The following is a 17,500-nucleotide window of genomic DNA, read 5'->3' on the forward strand; positions in this document are numbered from 1 at the left end:
TGTTAGCTATCTTTGTATGCTAAGCTAAGTGAAAATACTGAACAAACAAATCATATTGCTTATTACAAAACAAAATGTTAATGTCTGTATATGAAACAGTAGGAATTCCCAGTTAATTCCCAGTTAATTTCCGTAAATTCCCATTAATTCCCATAATTTCCTTGGAATATTTCCAAAATTCCCCAGCTTAACTTTCCATGGAAAGTTTCCGGTAAGTTTCCGGAAATTTACCGGATATTTTCCGCCCCTAGTTCATTCTTAATGGGCATTTTGATGCAGAATGTCGTGACAGTGCCCTTCTTTTTTCCTGTTTCCCCTCTCTCTCTCTCTCTCTCTCTCGCTCTCTGGTGGATGGCTGGGGAGGGCGGGCGTTGCGGACCGTAAGAAGACGGTGTCGTTCGGCGGGATGCCGGGCTCCCGTAAGATCAGCTCAGTGTCCGGCTGCCTGAGTCGCATGCAGGAGGGCAGCGAGCTGTGCAAGCTCCGGCCCGGCCTGCGCCTCTACAGCCGCTACTACCTCCTGGAGGCTGACCAGCGCACCATCCGCTGGGAGCCGTCCAAGAAGGATCCCGGGAAGGCTCGGCTGCCGCTGGCCGAGGTGCGCGAGGTCCGCACGGGCCGTAACACGGACGTGTTCCGCGCCAGCGGCGTGGCCGAGCTGGTGACGGACGACTGCGCCTTCTCGCTGGTCTACGGCGACGACTACGACACGCTGGACTTAGTGGCCAGCTCGCCCGAGGTGGCCAACATCTGGGTGACGGGTCTGCGCTACCTCATCTCCCAGGGCGCCCAGGGCTCCGGCACGCACACACACCCCGCTCACACACTCACGCACACACGTGCACGCGCGGCCGTGGCGGAGCCTGGACGCGAGGAGGAGGGCCGCGATGACCTGCAGCTCTCGTGGCTGTCCAAGGAGTTCTCGGAGATGGTCGCGGGGGGGGGCGGCCGGAGAAAGGACGGTGATTGGCTGAGCGTGAGCGAGGCCACGGACCTGATCGAGAAGCTCAGCCCCGGCGTGAGGAGTAGCCACGTCCAGACGCGGCTGCGCTGGAAGCGTTCTCGGGGCGGCGGTCACTTTCGGCGACCCCGCACACCCCCGCACATTTCCCCCCGCGGCGTCCTCCTCACACGTCTCCCTCCAGCACTTCACGCAGGCCTTCCACGACGTGAGCACGCGCCCCGAGATCTACTTCCTCCTCGTCCAGTTCTCGGCCAGCAAGGACTTCCTGGACACGCGGGACGTCATGCGCTTCCTGGAGACGGAGCAGGGCGTGGCGCTGTGAAGCGAGGACTTCGGCAGGCGGATTAATCGACGCTCTGAGCCGTCCAGCTGGGGCGGCAGCTGTCGCCTGGCGAGCGTTTTCGCGCTTCCTGGACTCGTCCGAGTGCTGTGTCTTCGACCCGCTGCACGTGGCCGTGTGCGAAGACATGAGCCGCCCACTGCCCCACTACTACATCAGCTCCTCGCACAACACGCACGTGACGGAGGCCCAGGTGCCGGCGGTCAGCGGCATCGGCGGCTACGAGCGGGCACTGCGGCTGGGCTGCCGCTGCCTGGAGCTGGACGTGTGGGAGATCCATACGACGCCCAGCGGTCAGCAAAGAACCCTACGCCTCCGCCATACACGCCGCGACGCGCCGCCGCTGGCCTTCCGCGAGGTGGTGCAGACAGTGGCGAAGATGGCGTTCCTGACGTCCGAGTATCCGCTCATCCTATGCCTGGAGAACCACTGCTCCGTTGCGCAGCAAAGGATCATGGTCCGCGATCTGCAGGAGGCCTTCGGCGAGCGGCTGCACAGGGGGTTGCTTGGCAACGAGGACGGGTGCCTTCCGTCGCCGCATGACCTCAGGGGCAAGGTCTTGTTGCTAGGCAACAGGCCTTTCCCAGAGCCGCGCTTTCCGGAGGAGATACCAGAAGGCCGCAGGGCGAGGGGGACATCATCGTGCGTCGGTAGCGTCCCACTCTGTCAGACGGCTGATCGCGCTGTGCCACGCCGACCCGCCCCCCAACAACGAGTTCCCATCATCCCCAGCCCCGTCCTGCGTGGTCACATGCTTCCGGGAGGCCCTGGCCAGCCGGCACGCGGCCGAACGCGGCGCAGAGCTGGTGGAGCTGACCAAGCGGCGTCTCCTGCGCGTGCGGCCGAGCCTCATGCGCGTGGACTCCAGCAACCCCGACCCGCTGGCCTTCTGGAAGGCCGGCCTGCAGATGGTGGCGCTCAACGTCCAGACGGACGGCACCATGCTGAACCTCCACCGCGGCTGGTTCCAGCGCAACGGTGCCTGTGGCTACACCCTGCGTCCGGCCATCATGCGCCAGCAGGTGGCGTACTTCAGTGCCAACGAGCGCGGCGCCCTGCCCGGGGTGCCCCCCCAGACGCTGCACCTGCGGGTCATCAGCGGCCGCTGCCTGCCCAAGCCGCGCGGGGGAGGGGCCAAGGGTGACGTGCTAGACCCGTACGTCACGGTGGCCATCCACGGAATACCCGCGGACTGCGCTGAGCGACGCACAAACACCGTACCGCAGAACGGAGAGAGTCCTGTGTTTGACCAGAGCTTCCAGTTTCAGGTGAGGGAGAAGCAGTGTGTGTGTGTGTGTGTGTGTAACACACACATACACACACACACACACACTGTGCCGCAGGGAGAGAGCCCCATGTTTGACAAGAGCTTCCAGTTTCAGGTGAACACATATAAACACACACACACACACACATACACAGATATAACTGCATGTATTCTGGCCCAGGTGAACCTGCCTGAGTTGGCTCTGCTGCGCTTCGTGGTGCTGGACGACTTCTCCATCGGCGACGACTTCATCGGCCAGTACACCCTTCCGCTGGACTGCGTCCAGTCCGGCTTCCGGCACGTTCCGCTGCTCTCGGCCGAGGAGCTCCCTGCCTGTGGCTGCTGCTGCTGCGTGGCCATGGCCCGGGCGGCGTGCGAGGGGGCCAAGGCCCAAAAGCGGCCTGTCCGTCAGGAAGGGCTGGCGGAGCCGCCACTACACGCAGCTGCAGGAGCTGGGCCTCAGGGCCCTGGACGACGTCTTCAAGAACGCTGCCCAGCCGCTGAGAGACGCCACCGACCTGCGGGAGAACATGCAGGTAGGGGAACCGAACCGTACCGGCCAAAGGACACTGGAAAACCTAATCAATAACATGAATAATGTTTAGCTCAGTTATGAAATATTAGCAAAACATTCATTTTATCACTAATCCTTATACTATTAATTTGATCATTAATCCTTATACTATTAATTTGATCATTAATCCTTATACTATATTTAATACATGCAGGTAGGGGAACGGGAAACTGCCAAGAGACACTGGAAGACTTATTCAATAACATTAAATATATATATAGCATTATTATATAGCATAAACAAAACATGCATTTCATCATAGCTTTATAAACTCTATATTTAATCCATGCGGTGGGGAAGGGGAACCTGTCAAGAGGTGCAGAAAGACTCCAAGTACACCAACACTGACACATTATTATATAGTATACATAAAAAACATGCACCTCTTCATATATCTTTATATTCAAAACATGCCACACAGGTAGGAGAACCTGTGAGAACACTGATCAGACTGTCAGGAGGCTCAGAAAGACACCAAGTAAACAAACATTGCTACATTAATGTGTGAACAAAACATGCCCTTTGTCCTGGATCTTCATATGAAAGTTAAATGAGGCAAGGCCAGTCATCAAACAGGCCGAGTGGATGGGATTAAAAGCCTGACTTTTCAGGGAACGTACTTCATCAGACGTCTTTATTTATAGGCCATTAAAGGCCATTTATAGGCCACTCACATTCATAACTCATTACCCACTTCTGTCTATTTTAAGCGTGGACATTGTGTTAAGGGGCTCCACAGTCAGAGCCTGATTTATATTACACACTAGCCTCCTGTCTGAAAGCTTTAACAATGCTAATAGCTTGTAGCTTATTTTGTTTGAGTGATGGCTGGCTAAAGCATGAAACATGTAAACTCACCTGTATATGAAAGTATAATTTATGAGTGATTTGTTTCAATCTTACAAACAGGGTCATTGCATGTGTATGTGTATGTTGTGTGTGTGTGTATGTGTGTGTGTGTGTTTATCTGACAGGAGTCTTTGGAGGCCTTTAAGGAGATGTGTGGTGTGTCTGTGCTGGCTAACATCACTCAGTGTGTGCTGACCTTGGGGTCAAGGGTCACAGGGTCAGAGGAAGCGCCCTTGCTTCTGTTTGACCTCAGCCAACCGTACCCCACCATGCACCAACAGGGGGCGCTGCCAGACGCCTTGCGCAAGATCACCACTGTTTACCACACGGTCAGTCTGTGTGTGTGTCTGTTTACCACACGGTCAGTCTGTGTGTGTGTGTGTCTGTTTACCACACGGTCAGTGTGTGTGTGTGTGTCTGTTTACTAAACGGTCTGTGTGTGTGTGTGTGTGTGTGTGTCTGTTTACCAGACGGTCTGTGTGTGTGTGTGTTTTACTCACGGCCTGTCTGAGTGTTTGTGTGTGTGATTTTGTGTGTGTGTGTGTGTGTGTGTGTCTGTTTACCACATCGTCAGTGTGTGTGTGTGTGTCTGTGTGTTTGTTTGTGTGTGTGTGTGTGTTTACCACACGGTCTGTGTATGTGTGTGTGTGTGTGTGTGTGTGTGTGTGTGTGTTTTTACCACATGGTAAGTGTGTGTTGGTGTGTGTTTGTGTGTGTGTGTGTGTTTTTACCACATGGAATGTGTGTGTGTGTTTGTGTGTGTGTGTGTTTACCACATGGTAAGTGTGTGTTTGTGTGTGTGTGTGTTTGTGTGTTTTTACCACATGGTAAGTGTGTGTTTGTGTGTGCATATGTTTGCACTCCCAGGCGCACTACACAAGCACACATGCAACATCATCTGATTCACTGCCTCTCCTCTCTGTTTGTCTGTCTGCATACAGTATGTGTGTACATCTCTCTGTCTGTCTGTCAGTGTATATACAGTATGTGTGTACATCTCTCTGTTTGTCTGTCTGCATAATGTACATCTCTCTGTCTGTCTATTTGCATATATGTGTGTACATCTCTCTGTCTGTCAGTTTATCTGTCTGTTTTTATTGGGTCTGTCTCTTTATGTCGTGGCAATGATTGAACATCTTTGTTGTTCTGCTTTGATACTTAATTACTTAGACTTACAGTGTTTAGGTCTTGGTCCTTGTGTGAGTGTGTGTGTGTGTGTCAGGTCAGTGTAAGTGTGTGTGAGAGAGAGGTAGAATAGGGGGAAGAGGTAACAATGTGTAGAAAGCCCTACATTTCATTTCTGTTTATGCTACTAGAGAATGTAAGCCTATTTTAAGCAACATGTTCACATACACACACACATTGTTTATTTTACAGGGTCAAGTGCTTTAGGTTACATGGAAACTGTGTGTGTGTGTGTGTGTGTGTGTGTGTGTGTGTGTGTGCACCTGTATTCCTCCCTGTGTAATTTCTTTCTGTGTTAAACTGTGAATTCAGCTTTCAGCTTTTATTTTGGTTGAACTGAGAGTTCAGCTTTGAATGTGTAACTTGCAGATGATGCAGGCAAGTAAAGCAGTTATGGAAGAATCAGAAGGAGTCCACAGCAAGATCCTCCAGACACACCACAGAGGTAAGAGAGAGAGGGGGAGAGAGAAGTGCAGTACAAACATGCGCAGTATGGAGTCTACACACCATGTTTGTAGGGGAAATGGCACTGCATACTGCATATCACCAGCAAGATTCAATTATTTATTTGCCGACTGGCCGGCCATTATTGTATATGCTTTCAATTTACTGTTTGATACAAATATGTGTACAAAATTGTTCACACCATGGTTCTAACTAAAGATTTAAAAGCAGAGTGAAGTGCTCCAGAATCTTTGGTTCTAACTGCAACTGTGCAATGATGAAAGGTGTGTTCTGTGTAGATGTGGTGTGTGTGTGTGATGTTGATAGGTGTGTTCTGTGTGGATGTGAGTGTGTGATGTTGAAAGGTGTGTTCTGTGTTGATGTGTGTGTGTGATGCGAGTATGTGATGTTGATAGGTGTGTTCTTTGGGTTTGTGTGTATCCTCAGCAATGGAGTTCCATGAGCATCTCCAGACGTTAGCTGGGAAGGAGGGGATTAAAGGCCGGAAGCTCAACAGAGCAGTGGAGAGTTTCTCCTGGAATATCACCATACTGAAGGTAGCTAGACACACACACGCACACACACCCACGCACCCTGGGGTTCAGCTTTTAATGGGCTGCTTTTACTTGTTGTTGGTTTCCTTTTTGCTGATAATAAAAAAGGAGACCTTGAATTTCCCCTGGGGATCAATAAAGTATCTATCTATCTATCTAAAAAAAACTTACAAGTCAAGTCTCTCTCTCTCACACACACATTCTCTCTCTCTCTCTCTGTGTCTCTCTCTCACACACACACACACACTCTCTCTCTATCACACACACACACACACACACACACATTCTCACTCTCTCTCTCTCCCAGGGCCAGGCTGACTTGCTGAAGCATGAGAAGGCTGAGGTTCAGGAGCTTCTGAAGCAGCTCAACTGCGCAGCCCAAACTGCTAACCTGAGCCTCAGCCCAAACACAGTCAAAGAAAGAAGAGCAAATCAGGACTCATCTGACGGAGGGTTGGATGTGTGGTAGCCAATCAGAACACAGTATCAGCACTAGAAGCTAGTGCTAGCATTAGCGCAAGCACAGAGTGACCAGATAGTCCATTTTTCAGTATCTTAGACTGAGGCACATCATGCTGAATCACAGAGACTATACCAAATTCTCCTATTATAATATATTATGCATTTTTAAATAAGTCAATGTGTTCTTTGGCAAGTGTAAGGATGTTAATGTCACAAACAGGAAATATGTGTGGAAAAACTATGAATGTGGGAGATATGTTTACATAGATGCTCAGTTTTTGCTTTGGTTCTAAGTGCGCGCACACACACACACACAAAAGAGTATCATATGAGTGAGCCTGATTGACTGGATTTCAGCTTGTATGGGAGAATATATTTTTTATAGTGTATTTTTAAGTTGTAACGTGACTTAGAAACTGATCTGTATAAAATATCCATCTAAACGATTTTTATACCGTTATATTATTACATTCATGAAGATGCAGTATTTGCAGACTGACATGAAAACTGAAAGATTACGACTTTTAAAATGTCTGTTGCCAACCTCGTCTAAGAAATTATGGTTTGTGGCTCCAAGTCCATATTCTGGATCCATTGTCTTGTGTTGTCCGTATGTCGTTTTTTAAAATATCTACCTAATGTAAATAAATGGTTCATTTCTTACATATGTTTGGTGTGTGCTAACTGCAGCAAAGAGGTGGGGAAGGTGAATTTACATGGGCAAAGTGGAACATCTCAAGTCTAAAGCTTGCTTAATAACTATGCAAAATGTATTTGCAAATTCAATACCATGAGAAAGATCCTAAGCACAAACAGTGGTGGGTTAGCTAGAAGCAGTCTCACATCACCTGATGCCGTTAGTTCATGCACGACAACTCTGCTCATGGACTGCACTTTGCACAGCATTTACATTAGGGTCTTATATGAAGGAAAAACTATGAGGACAGCTCAGTAGCCTACATGATTCAGCCCCTTTAAGCCCAGTGGGGCTGGAGCCTGATGGGTTCTCCTCCACATACTGTATGACATTTGCTAAGTGAGATTCACACTGAAAATCCCCAAAAATCTCAAAAGTCACAACTTTTTGTGACTTTTCGTTTGCATGTCTGCTAGTGATGTCCACAACCTGTACAGTGTGTAACACTTTTCTTATGATATCCTACTTACATTGTGATCAACTTTTTCAACAACTCCCCTGGCTTGATTTGATGTGACCGTATCAGTAAAGAGTGCCAAATGGTTTACTAGGCCCAAGTGGGTGGTGGTAGCGTAGTAGTGTCATGGCTAAGGAGCTGTAGCCTGAAAAGGTTGTGGGTTCGATTCCCGGCTTCCACCGTCGTGCCCTTGAGCAAGGCACTCAGGAGAGAATAGCCTTTGTAATATAACTGACATATGTAAGTGGCTTTGGATAAGAGTGTCTGCTAGATGAACAAATGCAAAATGTAAATGCAGTGGTGGCTTAGTAGGAGGGAGAGGAGCTGTGCAGTCACCAGAGGGTCCAACCCAACTCATCCTGACCTTGGCAAAGTGTCCTTAAGCAAAACACCACACCCATCCCAGCCCCTTAGCCACCACACTAGCACCATCCCAAATCTCAACAGGATCTACACACTCAAAGCACCTCCTCGCCCCAAGGACAGAGTGCATCCAACACTAGGCACAGGTATGAATAATGGGACACATTATGGGATTTTCGCTACATTACTCATTTAACCAACACCGAAATATGGACTAGGAAGACCAATGCATCTGCAAGCTCATGGTACTGAACAGGTAATGTGATGCTACTCTTCACAACGAGCAGACAAGGGAATGAACACACACACACACACACACACACACACACACACACACACATACACACACATACACACACACACACACACACACACACACATACACACACAGCTGGTCAATCTTTAACATACAGATCCAAGGTGTAGTGATAGGGGTAGAGGTAGGTAAGTGTGTGTGTGTATAGCCATCATGACACCAGCTGTAGGTATGAGCCTTTATTGATCTGTATTTGATAAGATTCCAGCACAGGGAAGGGGAGTGTGTGTGTGGGGGGAGGTTATGTCACTTCCCCAAATTGGCAAAGACATGGTAACCATGGTAACAACAGGAATCGATAGGACAGTAACTCAGGACAAGTAGGTACTGTAAATGACATCTACATAAAATGTAAAAAAGAAGTCATTATCAACAACAAAAAAAATACAATGAAAAAAAAATGTGCTGAGTTTTTAAATAATTAAATATTTTTTTCTGGATGGTAATCAAAAAGTTAAAATAAAGGTTTTTTTTTAAAAAAAAGTAACAATAACAAAACAAAACAAAACAAAATTATCACAGATCTAAGTATCATCCAGGCACTGAGCCAATCACAATGGGTGGGGTGTGTGTGTGTGTGTGTGTGTGTGTGTGTGTGTGTAGGACCATGTTGAAGGAGACAAGGGGCTGATGGCATATCTATAGTATATACTGAATTAGCATCGGAATGAAGACTCCTTCAACCGACAGATAAACATTTAATTACAGTCGTACAATTATTTATAGCGAGCTAGAGAGAGAGAAAAGGGGAGGGAGGGAGGAATAGGAGGAGAGAGGAGAGAGGAGAGGATGTTAGACACGCGTCTACAGAGCATCTGGAATAAAGCGTACTGCCCATAGACAGAGTGGAGCAGCTTTTTGTAGCAGCACCTAGTGGCCAGAGAGGGAAACGCGCTGTTCTGCTCTGCTCCATTCTGAGGACAGGACAGGGGACTGGGCTTATGGTACAGTATATGATACAGACAGGGGCTAAGGGCCGCATCCCAGACAGCAGCCGGCGGTGGCACAGCTCTGAGCCAGATCAGGGCCAGATCTGGCTGCTGCCTGGGCAGGTTCAGAGGTTAGAGGTCGGCAGGGTTGACGATGGTGAAGTCGGAGTCTTTGCTGTTGGTGCTGCCCTCCTCTGGGCTGGACGACCCTGAAGTGGTTAAGGTCAGGGGGTCGTGGAAGGGGGCTTGACGGGTGTGGGCTGAGCCTCGGCCGGAGGAAGCTCCCCCTCGCCCTCGCGGTCTGCATCACCGTCGCCCTCGCCGTCCTGGGAAACCAGGATGTAGTCGTCCCAGTTACGACTCTCTGGAGCCTGTGGACACAACAGCCACAGAGTGTGTGTGAGAGAGTTTCACATAATTGGGGCCTGCCAATACATGTGGCTATGTGTAAGACTGGGTGTGAGTGTGTGTATGTTGATATGTATAAATGTGTGTATGAAAAAAATGTGTACTTACACATATGAGCACGTATAAGTATATGAAAATATGTGTGTGTGACAGAGATATAGTCAGAGTTTATCTGCCTGTATATATGTGATATTCTGAGTGACTGTTTACGTGAGTGTGTGTGTATTGGTGTGTGTGTGTAAATGTTACCTACTGTTGGGGTATGGTTGAAGGTGTGTGTGTGTGTGTGTGTAAATGTTACCTGCTGTTGGAGTATTGTTGGAGGTGTCCCCATGTGCGTGTGTGTGTGTGTGTGTGTGTGTGTGTGTGTGTGTGTGTAAATGTTACCTGCTGTTGGGGTATGGTTGAAGGTGTGTGTGTGTGTGTGTGTGTGTGTGTAAATGTTACCTGCTGTTGGAGTATTGTTGGAGGTGTCCCCGTGTGTGTGTGTGTGTGTGTGTGTGTGTGTGTAAATGTTACCTGCTGTTGGGGTATCGTTGGAGGTGTTCCCCTTTCAGCGTTTGTGAGCTGGCGAGTTTCCAGTTCCTGCTCCATTGGCTTCTGCCGAGGTGCGTGAGGGTGTGTGTGAGTGTGTGTGTGTGTGTGTGCGTGGGCACCAGTGGAGCAGTAGTGATCATCTGCAATGGTGATTTCCTCATTCTCCTCTGCCTCCAGCTGACTCTGGTTGAAGCGCAGCGCCCCCTTGAGGATATCCTTTATCTACACACACACCACACACACACACACACAACCATACAGATACACACACAACCAGTGGTGGGTAGAGTACTGAAAATCTATACTCAAGTAGATTTACTCAAGTAATCTATACTCAAGTACAATTACTCCCTTCAAAAATTACTTGAGTAGAAGTAAATATTCCCATCTGAGAAATCTTCTCAAGTAAAAGTGAGAAAGTACTTTGTTACAAAGTGTCTTTACGCCTGTTTGCTTTTCTCTTCCTCTGTAGGCTAATCATATAGGCAACCATATTTAAACAGCCCAATTCAAATATATTTAAAATACTTTAATATTATTTGACACACTTCTGTAGGCTATCAGAAGTACAATTTTGAAAAAGGAATATGGAAAATTGCCGTTCCTCGAAACTTTTACTCATGACGTGTTACTTGTAACGTGTTACTACCCACCCCTACAGACAACGACACATGCAAACGCACACAGAAAGAGCAACAACATACAGAGAGCGTGTGTGTGTGTGTGTGTGTGTGTGTGTCTGTGTGTGTGTCTGTGTGTATGTGTGTGTGTGTGTGTGTGTGTGTGTGTCTGTGTGTGTGTGTGTGTGTGTGTGTGTGTGTGTGTGTGTCTGTGTGTGTGTGTCTGTGTGTGTGTGTGTGTGTGTGTGTGTGTGTGTGTGTCTGTGTGTGTCTGTGTGTGTGTGTGTCTGTGTGTCTGTGTGTCTGTCTGTGTGTGTCTGTGTGTCTGTCTGTGTGTGTGTGTGTGATTCTACCTGCTTTAGTCCAGCCAGTGACACCAAAACCTCATCCTCTTTCTGCAGATGCTCCTGCAAAATCACTTCCTGGATTTTGCCTGTCGACAAAAAACATATTCAATATGTCACTGACATTATTATCAGCAAGGTGCATTATGATTGGCTGCTTGTCCAGTGAGGTGCATGATTGGTTAGTGTGCTCACCGATGTGCACATTCATCATCTTGGCACAGTATTTGCTCATGGCCTCCAGGTCATTAATCTGACCCTGCAGTAATGACACCTGGTTCTCCAGCTCCTCCTGTGATGTGCACACACACACACACACACACACACACACACACACACACACACACACACACACACACACACACACACACACACACACACACACACACACACACACACAGAAAGATAAAGATACGTGCACACAGACATGATTCCAATCAATATTGTCAACTGTCTAATGGTAGGCCACCCATCAATGTAATGTAAACATGTATGTCTCTATACAATGACAAAGACCAAGATAATATAGAGAGAAACAAAGAGATAGCTAACACACACACACACACACACACACACACACACACACACACGTGCTTAACTGACCGTATCCCTCTTGCCCACACACAGCTGTGGTTGACTGACCGTATCCCTCTTGCCCATGGTCTTGCTGTGGGATCGCGAGCGGCTGATGTTGAAGAACGAGTCCTTCTTAGTGGCCGAGAGGGGAGGAGACGACGTGCTGGAGTCCCGCCCCCTGGATGCAGGAAGGGGCGGGGACGACATTGCATGATCACGCCCACTAGACAGACTCTCAATACTGGGGGAGGAGCTAACTGTTCTGGAGGAGTAGCCTGATGGAGAGAAAAGGAGGGAGAGATGGAGGGACAGAGAAAGGGAAGATAGAGAGAGAGGAGAGAGGGAGGATAGAGGGAGAGGAGAGGGAGGATGGAGGGAGGGAGAGGAGTAGAGGAGAGAGGGAAGATGGAGGGAGAGAAGGAGAGGAGAGAAAAAAAAAGAGTCAGAGAGGAAAGATAAAGAGGACAGAATAGAGAGACAGAGACAAAGGAGGAGAAGAGGGGACGGTGAGAAAGAGAATGGAGAGAGAGAGAGAGAAAGAGAGAGAAGATGGAGGGAGAAAAAGAAAGGAGGGGAGAAAGGAGATGAGAGAAGAGAGAGAGGAGAAGAGAGGAAGATGGGGAAAGGGAGAGGGTAGAAAAGGGAGAGGGTAGAAAAGAGACAGAGCAAAGAGGAGAGAGAGAGAGAGGGAGAGACACAAAGAGTGGCAGAGACAGAAAGTCACAGTAAAGTGAGATGAATGGAAGTAAAGAAGAAGAAGAATGATGCCAAGAGGGAAAAAGGGATAGAGAGGAAAAGAGGGAAAGAGAGGGAGTGATTAAAAGAGAGAGAGTAAAATAGAATGAAAGGGAGGGAGAGACATACCAAGAGGGAGAGAGTAATAGAGGGAGAGAGTGATAGAGAGGGAGTTAGGCTTTTAAATATTAGACATACTGTACATGTGACAAACAGAGCTAGTTATAAAAGAAAACATTCTGAAAGTGATTTTTAACAGTGATTTTCAAAAGTGCTTTTAAAAGAAGAAAGAATTTTCAAAAGTAACATTTTATCAAGTGATTTGTAGAGGTGATTCTTTAAGGATTAGCGTGTGTCCACTGGGAATGCATGGCAATAGCAGCAGGAGCAGAAGCCTCTGTCCAACACTGACAATGTAACACTGACAGTCTAAACTGACAGTCTACCACTGGCAGTCTAACACTGGCGGAGAGAAGGAGAGAGGAGACAGACAGAGTGAAAATGGAGGGAGAGAAGAGAGAGTGTCTAATACTGACAGTCTAACACTGGCAGTCTAACACTGTCTGATTAACACTGCCAGTCTAACACTATCTGATTAACACTGCCAGTCTAACACTGACTGATTAACACCGTCAATGTACCACTAACAGTCTAACACTGGCTGACTAACACTGGCTGATTAACACTGGCTGATTAACACTGCCAGTCTAACACTGTCTGATTAACACTGCCAGTCTAACACTGACTGATTAACACTGTCAATGTACCACTAAGTCTAACACTGGCTGACTAACACTGGCTGATTAACACTGCCAGTCTAACACTGACTGATTAACACTGACTGTCTAACACTGACTGATTAACACGGTCAATGTACCACTAACAGTCTAACACTGGCTGTCTAACACTGGCTGACTAACACTGACAATGTATCACTAATAGTCTAACACTGACAGTCCAACAATGGCAGTCTAACAGTACAGCATAGAAAACACAGGAAGCAGAAGTCCAGGTGGCCATAGAGTGCTGTGTGTGTGTGTGTGTGTGTGTGTGTGTGTGTGTGTGTGTGTGTGTGTGTGATTCTTTCAACCCCACAAGCGTTGCAGACAGCAGCATAGCATGCCTCTTTAAGATGCATCACGTGTGCAAAAAACACCACACACACACACAAATGCATATCTGTAAATACAACAACATGCACTAACTACTCACACAAAGAAACAGGCAGAAATGTTTGGCGCACACCAGAAACAAACACAGAGGCATAAACACGCATGCGCTGGCACATCAGTGCAAATGCTGATGCGGTTGCCATGACAGCAGTTACCTGGGGTATCAGAAAGAATCTGGGCAGGGAGAGACACCTGAGACCCACTAGAGCCTACATCTGCAGGATGGGAGAGTCAGTACACACACAATCAGTACACTCTCTCACACACTCACACACAAATGTACGTGTACACAAACACACATACACTCCCAATCACGCACACACATATATTAGTACACATAACACTACTATACCACTACAATACGTTACCACACACACCCTGATGTTGTATTAGTAGTGATGAAACACTGCATTGCCCACCAGTAGCTAGTGCAATACAGTATACACATGCGTGTATGTGTCTGTGTGTCTGTGTGCATGCATGTGCATGCTCATGAGTGTGTGAGTGTGTGTGTGTGTGTGTGTGTGTGTGTGTGTGTGTGCGTGTGTGCGTGTGTGCTCACCTTTGCTCAGCTGCACAGGCATGCTCTCAGACTTGAGTAGTCGGTGCGACTGCGTCTGTGTGTGCGACACGGCCGAGTGTGAGGGGGTGGGGCCTGCGCTGGCTGGCTCTGCTGACTGGCGGGTGGCTGCTGGGATGGGCGTGGCCGACAGTACCTCACTGTTGATTGGCGAGATGCCGGTGGTAGCTCCGCCTGAAATCGCCGGGGCGATGAGCTTACGGCCGAAACTCAGCAAAGAGCTGGAGACCTTGTTTATGTTGAGGGGGGGCGCTTTAGTACTTGCACTACTGAGGAAGGGAAGGAGGGAGAGAGAGAGAGAGAAAGAGGGAGAGAGAGAGAGGGATAACCACATTGGAAGAAACAGAGAGAGAGCGAGGTAACCACATTAGAAGAGAGGGAGAGAGAGGAAGATATGGAGAAGAGATGGAACGCACACCAAGATGAGGTGCTGGCTACCGGTGTGTATATCTAAAGTAAGAGAAGGAAGGTGCCGCCCACTCTGAGTAAATGAAACAGCGTTTAATAAGCGATGCGTTTTAGCCCTACAAGGCCTTCATCAGATCGCATGCGATCTGATGAAGGCCTTGTAGGCCTAAACGTTATCGCCTATTAAACGTTGTTTCATTTACTCAGAGTGTGCGGCACCTTGCTAGATGCTTATCATTTAGTCACACACACACACACACACACACACACACACACTTTACCGTGTCTTGTTGACCAGGTCCGCACCACGGGTTTTGTAATAATCCAGGTTCTGCTGGAACTGATAGTTTACCGCCGAGGATTATTCTGCAATCAACCAAAGCAGAGAACCTCTTTAACATGCATCTCTCAAGTGTACATACACACACACCAGTGTTTCCCATACATTGACTTATTTGTGGCGGCCCACCACAATATCAACATTGACCACCACACAATGAATTTCCAGGTTGTTCTAAATTGTGCTTAAATCTGGTTAGCATCATAACCACACTGTGCTAATTTGTTAAAAACTGTTGTATTCAAGTTAATTCTGCAAACCAACCACCACAAATGGAATTCAATTCTGTGGGAAACACTGCACACACTTAAAACATTTCACAACATTTTACACTCAGAGTTAAAGTCTATTTCACACCACTGAATAGAAATGTCAGGGAGGACGTGCAGGTCATTTGTCCATCCAGTTAGCAAAATAAGGAACAGTTAATGTTCAAATAACAGTTAGTGTATGTGTCTGCACTGCAAAAAACTGCTTATCTAATAAAATCTAACCAAGATTATTAGTCTAATTTAAGAAAATTTTGACTTATTTTAAGACATCTCATCCTGAAAACAAGCTAATTTTTCTGCCAGTGCGTTAAGCAAATTTGTTCTAAAAACAAGCAAATTTGTCTGCCAGTGCGTTAAGTAAATTTGTCTTGATTAGACTCCTTAAAATAAGTCAAAGTCTTCTTAAATTAAGTCAAAATGATCTTTCGAGAGAGCACTAGGTAAGTATTTTCATACTAAAAACAATACCAAATGGATTTTTTGATCTTATTATAAGATTAATAACACTTGGTTAGATTTCATTTTTTGCAGTGTGTGTGTTTGTGTGTGTACACACCTTGGGTCTCTAAGGAGCATTACTTTAATCAGTGTTTGTAGCCTTAGGTCTCAGGGGAACTATGCCTTCTACAGAAGGCTGTGTATGTGTGTGTGTGTATTTATAGCATGGTTGATTAGCACTTCCCATGGTAACACCTTGGGTTCTACCATGACTATAAGTTGTTTTGTCCCCTGTGGGGGGTGTGAGAGAGAGAGAGAGTGTGTGTGTGTGTGTGTGCACACCTTTGGGTCTCTAAGGAACAGTGACTTCTGCAGCAGGGAATGGATATCTCCAACTGGGGGTAGTGCATCAGAAGGCCCAGACACGTCTGGAAGTTACTGGCAATCACTGCAACACACACACACACACAAACACACCATGCTTATTATCCGTATTAACACTTATTAAACCTGGTATTAACAAACCTACAGGCACTTACAAAACAAGGCACCCTTTTAAAATACAAAGCATTCTTTTTCTCACAGAAAACGTAGTGTTTACATGCTAAGTGGGTGTGTTCAAATTGGGCAAACATTCCACTGGAACTGGAACACTTTGTCCAGCTCACTTGCAGCTCTGCTGTTTGCAGAGAACTTCCTCCTCAAACTGTTTGCGAGAGTTCGCAAATGTTGGCGGAGAACTTAGAACACAAATAGAAAACTGTTTGCAAACGTTGGCCTATGCAATTTGAACACATTTAAAGGCCTTGCATCACTTGCACATGGTTGTGCATGATTTGAAGGCAGCGGCAGGTTGTTGTCTTTATTAGAGTGCTCCTGGCGTGCTCATCTAGTACAGCATCAGGCTGGCACTGAGCCTACTGAGAGTTCTGAGTTCTGAGTGCTGAGGTCCAAAATGATGCGGTCTGTTTGTGTGTGTGTGTGTGTGTGAGTGTGTGTGTGTGTGTCTGTTACTAATATGCATCTGTGATGTAGAGCAGCATGGCAAACAAGTAGTTCACCAGGCACTATCTGGTGTGTGTGTGAGTGTGTGTGTGTAACATGTGTGCAACATGGTGGCAGGAGCCAACGCTGCAACACAACTCTAAACGCACCCACAGCTGGCATAAACGGCATAAACGCAGAGAAGTAAAAGTTGCAGTTGTTTGTTTGTGTACTGTCTGATACGTGTGTGTGTGTGTGTGTGTGTGTGAATGACTCACATGCATCTCTAATGTACAGCAGCATGGCTACAAACACGTAGTCCACCAGGTCCAGAGTGATGCTGTCTGCAAACAGAGCATCCCACACCACCAACAGATCCTGCAGCGGGAACTCTCTTCCAAACAGCAGACGCACCCAGCGACTACCACACACGCACACACACGCCACACACACACACACACACGCACACACACACACACGCACGCACACACACACACAATCACATATTTTACACATACACATTGCACATTTATTTTAATTATGTACTCACACACACGCAGTAAACAAATGCACATTACACACACACACATACACACACACACACACACACATACATACACACACACACAAATTACACACAAGTACTGTAAGTACATACATAAAGCTCTACACAGAGTGGATCTGT

At 47.3% G+C, this 17,500-nt stretch overlaps 1 protein-coding gene and 1 pseudogene across 1 annotated transcript in view; one reads left to right on the top strand and one right to left on the bottom strand.

Annotated features, from left to right (window-relative positions):
- Positions 1 to 373: 373 nt before the first annotated feature.
- On the top strand, positions 374 to 7,302 carry LOC125284998 (annotated as a pseudogene).
- Positions 7,303 to 9,714: 2,412 nt separating this feature from the next.
- The window catches only part of tbc1d5 (TBC1 domain family, member 5), an 18,382-nt gene continuing 10,596 nt past the window's right edge, over positions 9,715 to 17,500 (bottom strand). Inside the window, 10 exon segments of the mRNA XM_048229245.1 lie at positions 9,715 to 10,568; positions 11,320 to 11,399; positions 11,506 to 11,602; positions 11,914 to 12,161; positions 14,356 to 14,639; positions 15,063 to 15,135; positions 15,138 to 15,147; positions 16,174 to 16,229; positions 16,232 to 16,279; positions 17,094 to 17,236. Coding sequence (XP_048085202.1) covers positions 10,107 to 10,568; positions 11,320 to 11,399; positions 11,506 to 11,602; positions 11,914 to 12,161; positions 14,356 to 14,639; positions 15,063 to 15,135; positions 15,138 to 15,147; positions 16,174 to 16,229; positions 16,232 to 16,279; positions 17,094 to 17,236 — 1,501 coding nt within the window. The 3' untranslated portion in view covers positions 9,715 to 10,106.

The sequence above is a fragment of the Alosa alosa genome, chromosome 20 (assembly GCF_017589495.1).
Source record: "Alosa alosa isolate M-15738 ecotype Scorff River chromosome 20, AALO_Geno_1.1, whole genome shotgun sequence".
NCBI classification, from domain to species: domain Eukaryota; kingdom Metazoa; phylum Chordata; class Actinopteri; order Clupeiformes; family Clupeidae; genus Alosa; species Alosa alosa.